We start from the raw sequence: 11,944 nt of genomic DNA on the forward strand, positions 1-11,944 counted from the left end.
CTTCGCTATGTCAAAGGAACACTCCACTTTGGTCTTATCTTTCGTCCATCCACTGTTCCTAGTACGCTAGTCGCTTATTCGGATGCTGACTGGGCTGGTTGTCCCGATACTCGTCGTTCTACATCCGGCTATTCTATTTATCTTGGTAACAATCTCATTTCTTGGAGTGCCAAAAAGCAACCTACTGTATCACGCTCCAGCTGTGAATCTGAGTATCGTGCTCTTGCCACAACTGCTGCTGAACTTCTTTGGGTTACGCATCTTTTGCATGACCTCAAGGTCCCTATTTCACAGCAGCCCTTACTCTTATGTGACAACAAAAGTGCTATTTTTTTGAGCTCTAATCCTGTTTCTCACAAGCGGGCCAAGCATGTTGAACTAGATTATCATTTCCTTCGAGAACTTGTTATCGCTGGCAAACTTCGTACACAATATGTACCCTCTCATCTCCAAGTTGCTGACATCTTCACAAAGAGTATTTCTCGACCTCTCTTTGAATTTTTCAGATCCAAGCTTCATGTTCGTTCAAATCCGACGCTCAGCTTGCGGGGGGGTGTTAAGGATAGTTGACCGTTCATTATAAGGCAAATATCTAGATATTTGCCTTACATTACGGGTTACCATATTTTCCCTTTTACTAAATGCAAATATATTGTATTCATTTATTATTCTTTCCTTTTATCGCTATTTCCTTATTATTTGTAATTTACCTTATTTCTGTATTCTGTAAATGATTATAAATAAGAGAAGTCTCACACCATTTGGGTGTGGTGGATTAATCAAACATTCACAGTAAGTCTTGACATAACGACTGCACAGAACGGCTTGGCCGTTGGAGATTCGAAGCGAGTGAAGCATCCCGTCGCCGTCGAACAAATGGTAGGGCCCACGGGGAAGGTACTGAGGATTCGGGCCGTTACGAATGTACGCGCCGTTGAGAGACGAAGCCAACGAGCCTTGGATGACTTCACACTCCGTCGGTGGTAACTCGTCCACCGGAGCGAAGTTGTCGGCAAGGACGTACCGTGGATCGACCGACGGACTGACCGGCGGGTTTATGAAGTTGTTGATCAGGTCGTCAAAGGCATTGAAAAACCTCGCCGGTAAAGATGGTTCGAGTCGTGTGGTGGAAGGGCCCTTCGCCATTGCAGGAGGAGGAGGTCGTCGGGGCGATGGAGAATCCGCATTCGTTTTTTTCACGGTTTTGGGGGTTTCTTCGGTAAAAACGGATGTTATGGCCATAGAAAAGGGCGGTCGGGAGATGGAGATTGGCGGAGAGAGGAGGAGGTTCCCGCCGGTGAGGAAAGGGGAAGAAAGGGCGTCCATGATCCGAAAAGGAGTGAAAAACCTGCAATTTTCTCAGAGGTCGAAAGAAAGGTGATACGAATTTAAAGAGGGAAAGGGTAAAATAGGAATTATCTGTTTCTTTTGTCTTTTACTATACACAGACGGGAGGGCGCCGCAAACTTTTGTCGTTTATTGTTATTAAAAAAGATAGGTAATAGATATTAATTTTAAGATCTTTTCAAGTTTTTTTTTAATTATCCTACCATTAAAATTACTCTTATTTAAATATAGTAGTGATTCATTCCTGTATTTTATTTATCCACTTTTCTTCACCCGATAATTATATGTTATTGACTTTTTGCTTGCATCACATATAACACCAATTTCAATCTTTCAAATTCGCTTTCAAAACTCTCATTCGAAATCTCTCTGCTCCCGTTTTCTAAAACTTTCTTCTTAAATCGGGGGTAGAGCCTCGAGCATATATCGCTTGATCGTAGGTAACACAAGAACGAATTGACTTAGCTCATTTGTTGTAGAGAAGTGAGTGCTACACAAGCACAAGTCCGCTGCTATCAAAAGTGTGATTGTGACAAGTGGTGTCTAATCTTGAATGCAATTAAAAGAATGTTAGGTAAACCTAATGGACTTTTTTTCTTCTATATATTGGTGAATTTTTAAATATAAATACATATTAATTTACCCACAATAAAAATCGAAATAAGGAATATAAATTAGCCATCCAATTGTGGATCCCACTCTATGTTCAAGTCTTGCACGCATCCTTCATTAATAATTAATTAATATTAAAGATTGAACCTTCTAATATTATGAATATTAATTGATTTAATGATTAATTGTTTTTAATTATAAAAGAGAAGGCTTCCATAATAATTATACCATTAAATTAGGATAACCTTAAAAGAAAACATGATTATTTTTAAATATTTATTATTCATATTATTAAAAAATTAACATCCCAACATTTTCGTTGAACCTTGAAAAAAAATTAAAAAGAAAGTAATAATTGGAAGAAAAAAAACACCGATATGTAACATATAGGATAATATGAAAAATCCAAATAAAAAGATAATTATGAAAATTTAAGAAGTGGGGCCAACTAAGAAACAGTGGGCCTTGTGGTAGCATCCATAATGGACCTGTGGGCCCACTGTGGCTAGCCTAAACAGATTTTTTTTTTTTTTTTTTTATAAGAAAATATAAATTTTAGAATTCCAAATTTTGTCAACAATTTTCATTGTCATTTGAATTATATGTGGCACCATATTTTCAAACATTAATGAACCAAATAATAATAGTAATAATAATGTCTTAGATGTTGCTTGAATACACAAAATAGTGAAGCTCGGTTAGCAAAAGTCAAGTAGAACTTCGATAATTATAAGTGACAAGTGGCTAATGAAGACTTTTTGAGTAAAAAAGTTTGGATTTTTATGAATGGGTCTTGTATGAGTTGGGTTATCTAAAAATTTGGATGGCCGAAAAAAGACAAAGCTATCTACGTTAAGACGTTTGGATAGCTGAGATGGGAGAGTGTTATTTCGATTTTTGGCTATCTAGATATAGCTGAAAGATAGCCAAAAATCGAAATATGAGAGGGTACTAACATAGTTATTGCCATTAAATTGGAAGCATAGGTGGAATAAAGATTCAATAGTCACCATCACACGCAAGGGGATAATAGATTATATTGTGCTCCACAAAATAAAAGGAGAGGATAATTCTTAATGAGCTATCCATTATGAGCCCAACTTCATCATCATGGCCTGCAACATAGTCGTCTAGATTGCTCCATTATGAGCTATCCAACAGTTAAGCAACACATCAACTCAATTTTGGCTCCATTAAACAGAGATCCACATGATTTTTGATGTCTTAATGAGCACTCAAATCATCCAGTTCAGTTGCAGCAGCTGCTGCTGCTCCGGCGAGGCTTTTGGATGAATGTAGCGCCGCCATGGTTGATGGAGGGGAAGCTCTCCTCATCCATGGAGGATAACATTTTCCATATGGGCCGCTAATTCATCAGCCAGCCACTGTGCTGCAGCAGCCAAGGCCAAGCCAGCCTTTAGGTCCAAAAATGAACCCATTCACATTCATATTCAATTACCTTTCTTTAGTTCTTACAATACAAGACTGAAACAACTAAACAAAGAAACCCATTACCATTTGTAGTAATGTTTATAAGCCCACATCTTCATTCATAACAGTCATTTTCATCAAATTATTGATAAAATTCTTAGGAGGGGGAGGGAGGGAGGGAGGGAGGGAGGGCATGGAACAATACAAAATCAAGGCATTGATAGACAGATGGGGCACACAGAATTCATCATTACATTCAAACATCCACATTAATGCAATGATAAGGACCTGCCAGGAAAATGGCAAACAGAAAAAGGACTAAAATGTTTAAAGCTCCACAAAAAGAAAGTTAAAACTCCCAAAAACAGGTATTCACCAGCAAACTTACCGTTAACTGGTCATTTTTGTGTACCTTGTGATTCTGGCCAGTTGAGAAATTTGTAACCTTGAAGAGATGGTGGAAGAAAGCTTTGAGCTGCAGAGGGATTGTCTGGGGTGTAAATATAGCCTTTCCCATATCCAATTTCCTTCATCAGCTTTGTTGGAGCATTCCTAAGATGAAGAGGCACACCTTCATTTTGCCCAACTGATTCCCTCACAGCCTTCTGTGCAGCTCCCATGGCTTGGTACACCGCAATCGACTTCGGGGCGAGTGCTAAGTAAGCCACACATTGCGCAAGAATGACATTGCACTCGGGCATGCCAATGAAATGGCAGGCCTGATAGCAAGAAACAGCCTGATTCAGAGCCAATGGATCGGCCAACCCGACGTCTTCGCTTGCGAACCTTACAAGTCTTCTAGCTATATACAGAGGCTGTTCTCCACCTTCCAACATTCTTGCCAACCAATAAATTGAAGCATCTGCATCGCTCCCTCTCATGGACTTATGAAGTGCACTTATGAGATTGTAGTGCTCCTCCCCTGCTTTATCATAAGCAAGATGCTTACATTGGAGTGCCTCCTTCACATCATCAAGAGTAACAACGGATCCAGACGATGATGAGGCCGTGTCGCCTCGATTCCTTACAGCATTCCCGTTGGCATCTTCTACATTGCAATCGTCAATTTGGGCAGGGTTGGATCGGGCTGCAGCAGTGATAGCAGAGATCTCCAATGCATTCAAAGCAGTCCTGGCATCGCCATCACAATTAGCAGCTAAGAAATCAATGGCTTCATCCCCAACCTGAACCCCCATGGAAATAGTTCGAGCTAGTCCCTTCTCAGAATCATCAATAGCTCGTTTTAAAATCACGGAAACATGGTGGGGTTTCAATACGTTAAGTGTAAGAACTCTACATCTAGACAACAAAGGGGTGATCAAATGGAAAGAAGGATTCTCGGTAGTGGCACCCAAGAAGATGATGCTTCCATCTTCAATGACAGGCAAAAAGGAATCCTGTTGGGATTTGTTGAACCTGTGAACCTCATCCAGAAACAAAACAGTCCTCTTATTGTTCTTGATTCTAGTTTTCCTAGCTTCCTCAACAGCATCCCTAACGTCCTTAACGCCGGAAGTCACAGCAGACAGGGACACAAATCGAAAAGACTGAGAGAAAGAAGAAGTGGAACCTACAATAGCTTTGGCAATGGAGGTCTTACCTGTACCAGGCGGACCCCAAAGGATAATCGAAGGCAATCGATTACATTCCAGCGCAGAACGAAGTATCGAATTCTTCGCCAGTAGATGATCTTGCCCTACCACATCGTCGACGGTTCGAGGCCGCATCCGCTCCGACAGAGGCTCGTCCGGAGGCTGATTCCCCTTCCCAGCAGAAGAATCCGGTACCGATACGATCGAGGAGGACAGGAGTTTCGGACGCTTAGAAGAGAGTTGGTGGAGGTTAAGGTCAGCAACATCGGAATCGATGGCAGCAGGGTCTCGTTTCTGAACCGATTGAGGAAGGGCGGCGGTGGGCGGGGTCGGAGGGCGGGACTGGAAGAGGAAGAAGCGGTCGAGCTTGGGCTGGACGTTAGGGTTAGAAATGGGGAGATTGGGTTTGGGGGAAGGGGAAGGTGAAGGAGAAGAACAAGAAGAGGATTTATGGGTGAGAATCCACTCAGTGGCTTTGAGAGTAGACTTACCGCCGGTAGCAGCTAAAGCTTGCGCCGCCAGTTCGTCGGGAAAACCCATGTTTACCAGTTGCTCCATTTCTTCCCCCATTGAAATCTCTACCTCTTCTCTTCTCTTCTCTTCCTCTTCTTCTTCTTCTTCTTCCTCCTCCAAAATCTCAGCACAGTATTGATACTGCTTTACCGCTCAGTGGGGGAATGCGGATCTCTCCTCTCTCTCTCTCTCTCTCTCTCTCCACAACAAAACGAAAGAGAGAATAATGAATATGAACACTGCTTCTAACCTTTATCCCGCAACCTCACTATCACCATCCTTCTTTTCCAACTTTTTGTTCCTTTTTTTAGCTACTATAAAACTATAATTTATGATTTAATTTTTATATATTAATTAAATGCAATAAAATAAAATACAAATTAAGATATACTAACGGAAAAATGGAAGAGTATTTTTATTTAAATAGTTATTTATTTATTTGATTTTACTATTTTAAATTAAACTATTGCAAATGATTAACCGTGGTAAAAAAAACCAAGCAAGGCAACCCATATGTGAGGACACCAAATCCATATTGGGCCCGCTTTTGGGCCTTGAATTTAAGCCCATTCTACCAAATCTAATATTTATAAACTAAAATAAAAATATTATTATTATCATAATTAGCCTTAACAAAATTCTGAACTTTATTATAAAATTTGAAGCAATTAAATATTTATTTCATCGACTTGTTAAATTTTGTTATAAAATAAAGGACTTCAAGGTAAATGGTTGAGAATGTAGGGACTAAAATGAAATAAATATATTTATTTAAAGGGGAGTGTTTTCCTTTTCAATGTGCCCTTTTATTTTTGTCCCCTTCTTTTTTTTTGTTACTAATCCATTCCAAACATTATACCTACCCAAGTGACTTATCCTATCATAAACTTTACTCTTCCGGGAATGTGAAACCAACCAAAGATATCATTTTTTATATTAATTTCGTCTTTTTATTATTATTTAAATGCTGGATAATCACGTATGATTTTGAATGGTGTCAAGACATATGGGTCATGTTAATTGGGAACCTAGATGAGACGATGAGATGCAATATTGTATTGAGAGATCTTGGCCCTGAGTAGAGGTAAGATCGAGTTGAATGACTTGGCCTAGTATAGTCGAACAAGCTTATATGGTGATTCCTGAATATGCACGCGTATATGCCGTGTGTGATCGAACAAGCTTGAATCCTGTACAAGTGAATTCGGTTGACAAAGACAAACCTTGGCTGATTGAAGATGTTAGTGAATCATAAGGCATTTATAAGGGCATTAGTGTTGAGATTTGACTTTTGAATGGGTTTAGTTTAGTGGGGTCTTGTGATGTGTGATGAGTGGTGCATTACCAGAGATTCACTCCCACTTTCCATCCTATTTCATGTCACCTTCCTCGAAATTTTATTTTATTAATTTGACTCTCGTATTTTATGTGGAGTACATGAATGAATCGAGATTACATTCAAATGAGAGCGATTTTGAGGATAGAAAAGCTTAAAAAGATGGAAACATTTAGTTGACTTTTGACCAATGACATATTTAACAAAGTTTTTTTTTTTTTTTTTTTTTTTTTATAAGAATATATACTGCATTAAAATATTCATATATTAGGTATAATTTAACTTTAATTTTAAAATGAATGGTTGTATTTTCTTTATTTACAATTTGGCCCGACCAATATACATATTTTAGTACATTGGGCACGTGACAATGAAAAATCATTATATTTTAAGAAATATTTTATTTGGTGATTTATTTTATAATTCTTAAGTCAGTATTTTAAGGGTCTTACACGAGCCACGAGCTTGAAATGAACTTTAAAGGTATTAATTGTTTTTCTATAACAAAAACGAGGAAATTTTCAAATACTTTGTTAGATTATTATTATTATTATTATTATTATTATTATTATTATTATTATTATTATTCGGCTAATATAATAAAATCAATTATTCCAAACATCTATCAGAAAAAATAAATATATAATTTGAGATGAATTAATAAAATCAAAATTATTAAAATTAATTTTGAATTAATTTCGTGACAAAAAAATTATATACATTTCATCACAATAAATCTGTAAAATATCGTATATTTAAAAAAGTTAAGACATGATTTAAGACTGCTCATATAAAATATCGTCATTTTACGAGGACAACATATAAAAATTAGCAAACATGTTAATCACTGTAATAAATTATTATTTTTTCTTTAAATACCACACCTTACCCATTTTAATTATTTAAATTTTATTTTAAGTACATTTTATTTATGTACTTGATGAATAGTATTATTATCTATGTAGAAAAGCATTGGGGAAAAAATTTAAAATAAAAAATAAAAGCCCTAAAAGTTTTTTTTACAAAAGACCCATGTGGAAAACATTTTATTTATTAACCCTTTGATAAGGATTGAGATGTAAATATTGAAAAGTAAAATGTGAAATTACATATGTACCCATTCCATTAAACACAATATATTCTTGTATATTATTAAAAACACTTTTAGCTTATAATATTATATCGAAATTTTAATTAAAATATATATGAAATGCATAAAATTTTAGGAAATTAAAAAAAGAAAAAAAAAAACTTTTAACTCCCTTTTAATCACAAAATAAGAAAAATCAAAATAAAAAAGCCAAATCCCTATTTCTTCTAGTATTATCTCAATATACCCACTAAAGAAAAAACTAAAAAAATCCTAAAAATATATATCAAATTATCAGATGTGCAAAAGCCCTATAAATTTCTACAAACTAAAAAATTAATCGGATTAGGCATCGGCGTCGGAGTTCCTTCGCCGGCGTTAGAACAGTGAGGCACCATTACCGTGATTGGTCTTGTTGGAGGAATCTGCAGAAGCTCCGGTGGTAGGAATTTGAGAAGAAACCGCACTTTCCATCAGAAATCCATCTCCAGCGACTCCGTCATTAGCCGGCCTCGCAACGGATATCCTCTGCAGAAAGTCTCCGCCATGTGCAGCGGCCGGAAACATGAACGGCTGGGGGTGGGAATGATAAAACTGCGGCAGTTGTAGATAATCAGACGGTGGAGAAATCACGGCGTTCGGTGGAGTGCCGAAATTCGATTGACAAATCCCGCGGAACCCTAGCGGAAAATTGGGGGAAATCGATGAGGCGGAAGAAGAAGTCGGACCGCCAGTGAATTGCTGAACCATCGCTCTGAAATTCGTCGTATCTGTGTTGAGCAACGTTGTCGGAGTCCGCCGTGACGCTCTGGACCGGCGACGAATCGGCTTTCCGACACGACCTTCCGGATTCAAGCCGGTGTTTCCAGCCGAACTTCCGATGATAGCAGCGGAAGTAGTGGGGACGGCGGTGGCGTCTGATACTCGTTCTGCAAAGATCGTTGCAGAGGAGGTGGGTAAATCGGAAGGTGGTGGCGGCGCCGTGGTAGAAAGATTTTGATGGTAAAATTGAAGCCAATCGCCGGGGCTGGACATGATTTAACACAGCCAAGAGGTAAAGAAAATCTCTATCCCTCTTCGTCTTCTTGTTTCTTTTCTTGAGTGTTCTGGTTTTGGTAAGAATGGAAGGATAGTTGAAGGAGCTGAAGTCCTATTTATGGTTGAATCACTCTAGTCAAACTAAACACCAAATTAATGGAATAATTTTCTTTCCTCTTTTCTTATTTTTTTAATTTTTTTAAGATAACTATTAGCAAGGTCGCACACAAGTCTTAAGTTTTTGTCCCCATTTAGCTAATGAAAAAAAACCTCTTCTGACTCACCTACTTGTAATGTCTCAAGTTCACTATTAGCCGATATCGTCTTCTTTAGACTTTCTACTTGATATTTTTAAAAGGTGTCAGTTGGGAAAAGGTTTCCAGACCCTTGTAAAGAATGTTTCGTTCTTCTCGTTGCCACTCGTTTCCTTCTCCAATCAATATGGGACCTCCCAATCCACCCCCTTCGGACCCCAACATTCTAGTTGGCACATTACCGTGTATCTGGCTCTGATACCATTTGTAACGGTTCAAGTCCACCCCTTAGTAAACTGTTAGTAAAAACCTCTCGAAAAAATTCCAAAGGAAAAGTCTAAAAAGACAATATTAGCTAAAAGTGGACTTGGATGGTTACATTAGTCATTCTCCTCTTAATTGGGTATTCCCCACTCCGTCCACCAACCTTGTTGGTTATAGTACAGATCGAAGTGGGTTGATTTTTGTGTGTATATAAAAATAAAAATTTGAGTGATTGGTTTAATCTATTTATGCTAATGTGAGTTGTGGTGTGTATTAATGTGAGTGTCCTCAAAGTCGCATATGTTGGTTAAAGCAAGTACTAGGTGAGTGGATATCACATGGTATGATAATACTAAGGTTTGAAATATATATTTTTTCTAAAGTTTATTATACACCGATAACAAACATTATATAATAAAATAATGCCACAGTAACGCCCACTTTCTAAATGTTACTTAAATTTAATAAAGGATAATTATAATTATAATTTTAGAAATTAAACAAAAGGGTAGAAAAGGGATTGAGAAAAGTTGGAGTTTTATTTTATTTATTAAAAATCCTGAAAAGACAACTTTTTGTCTTTTTCCTCCAACCTTCCTCGAGCCTCTGACGAAGGTTCAGCCGCCCAAACCCCCGCCGGCACTGTTCGCTGCCGCTCTCTGGTTCATCTTCTCCACGAGTGACGACAGAAACGGCGGCCGGCGGTTGCTGCCGCCTCCACACGACGTCGCAACCGATGCTCCGATCACGTTTGTCTTCAACGGCCAGCCGCCGCCACCCAGATGGCAGGGGTAGAGACAAAGAATCAGAATGTGGGTATGTTCATATAAGTCTTTATCATATTATTAAGAGAAAATAGAGAAAATTAAAAGACCAAATTATGGATAGAATGTTGTTCGTTGGTTGTGTCATGGGATCTGTGTCCACACAAAGGTTCATTTATTTTATGTTTTAAATATGTTTTTTTTCTTATTGAAATTTTAAATAAAGGGTTTTAGTTATTTTGAAGAAAATATTTTATTTTATTTTTTAAAGAATCAAAATAGATATTTTTAAAAGTTATTATATTTTAAAAGTTGGACTAAAATAATTATTTTAAAGGTTGGATTAAAGTAAGTATTTAAAACGTTGAAGGTTGAGTTTAGAATAAAATAAAGTAAATCAAATTAATTATTTTAAATGATTTTCATAATAAAATACTATTATAAAAATAACAAAAAATATATATATATATATATATATATATTAGAGTTAGTATTGGTTGCGACTCTCCACAATGGTATGATATTGTCCACTTTGAGCCTAAGCTCTCATGACTTTGCGTTGGGCTTCCCAAAAGGCCTCATACCAATAGAGTTAGTATTCCTCACTTATAAACCCATGATCATTTCCTAAATTAGCCGATGTGGGACTTTCATCATCCAACACTTTCCAATTAATGCGGGATTTCACAATTCATCCCCTTTCGGCGTCTAGTTCTCCTTTCCAACTGATGTGGGATTTCACAATCCATCTCATTTGAGGCCCAACGTCTTCGCTCGTACTAGTTCAACTTGAGTAAATTGTGATTTAAATAACTAGTAACCTACTTTTTTTACCCTCAGACAAAATCTAATAAATTTCAACAAACGAGAAATGATTCACCAAACCAAACAAAAACGACACAAAATTAATCATGACGTTTGAATATTCAAATTTTTTGGTGTTTTGCTTCACTTTTCTCACTTACCCAAAACGAAAAAAAAAGGTTTCCTAGAAACACATTAAAGAAAAAAAAAAAAAAAAACTACCATTTATTTGAGTGCAAATTAATGACATCTTAATCACGTCGTGGTACGAGTTATTTTGTTGGTGAGTGGCTTTTGACTCACTTTAAAGGTTGATTTAAAAATCTACATTTATTATTTGAGAACGAACCCTTTATTCTTAGTCATCGTTCTATATCATATTGAATAGAATATTTTTATTCTAAGTCATCAATCGATGTGAGTACGATTAGATCGGTTTGTTTTTAGTCATTGATCTATATCAATATAAATAGAATTGTTTATTCTTGACCATTGATCTATATCAATACGAACATCTATTTAACTGATTACTTTATTATTTATATCATTTAAGGGTATAAAATTTAAATCTAAACTCAAAAAAAAAAAAAAAAAAAAAATCTATTAATGTGAAACAAAAGCTCTAGAATTCAAATTAGGGTTTCATGGGATAGAATAGAACAAGGAAGACCGAGTCTTGCCCAAGATTGCGGTCAAAATTGAGGATAAGGACATAATTTTTACTTTATTATTATTATTATTATTATTTCATTTATTTTCTTTACATTTTTTAATTCGAGTTAAATTCAATAGGATTAATTGAGGTAATTTCATATTGACTTTTTTTTTTTTTTTTTTTTTTTTTTTTTTTTTTTTTTTTTTTTTTTTTTTTTTTTTTTTTTTTTTTTTTTTTTTTTTTT

The 11,944-nt window shown here is 36.4% G+C and overlaps 3 protein-coding genes across 3 annotated transcripts in view; all 3 read right to left on the bottom strand.

Moving 5' to 3' along the window:
• Positions 1 to 1,475, bottom strand: part of LOC111479509 (probable carotenoid cleavage dioxygenase 4, chloroplastic) — a 6,609-nt gene extending 5,134 nt beyond the window's left edge. The window contains exon 1 of the mRNA XM_023124213.1: positions 799 to 1,475. Coding sequence (XP_022979981.1) covers positions 799 to 1,326 — 528 coding nt within the window. The 5' untranslated portion in view covers positions 1,327 to 1,475. The remainder of the gene's footprint in view (positions 1 to 798) is intronic.
• A 2,109-nt stretch (positions 1,476 to 3,584) lies between these two features.
• On the bottom strand, positions 3,585 to 5,761 carry LOC111479500 (ATPase WRNIP1). Its single transcript, XM_023124201.1, has one exon. The coding sequence runs from the start codon at positions 5,550 to 5,552 to the stop codon at positions 3,789 to 3,791; it is 1,764 nt and encodes a 587-aa protein (XP_022979969.1). The 5' UTR covers positions 5,553 to 5,761; the 3' UTR covers positions 3,585 to 3,788.
• Positions 5,762 to 8,119: 2,358 nt separating this feature from the next.
• Positions 8,120 to 9,061, bottom strand: LOC111481471 (VQ motif-containing protein 22-like). The gene has a single exon (XM_023126896.1). The coding sequence runs from the start codon at positions 8,954 to 8,956 to the stop codon at positions 8,300 to 8,302; it is 657 nt and encodes a 218-aa protein (XP_022982664.1). The 5' UTR covers positions 8,957 to 9,061; the 3' UTR covers positions 8,120 to 8,299.
• Positions 9,062 to 11,944: the final 2,883 nt, after the last annotated feature.

This window comes from Cucurbita maxima, unplaced genomic scaffold (genome assembly GCF_002738345.1).
Source record: "Cucurbita maxima cultivar Rimu unplaced genomic scaffold, Cmax_1.0 Cma_Scf00001, whole genome shotgun sequence".
Classification (NCBI taxonomy): Eukaryota; Viridiplantae; Streptophyta; class Magnoliopsida; order Cucurbitales; family Cucurbitaceae; genus Cucurbita; species Cucurbita maxima.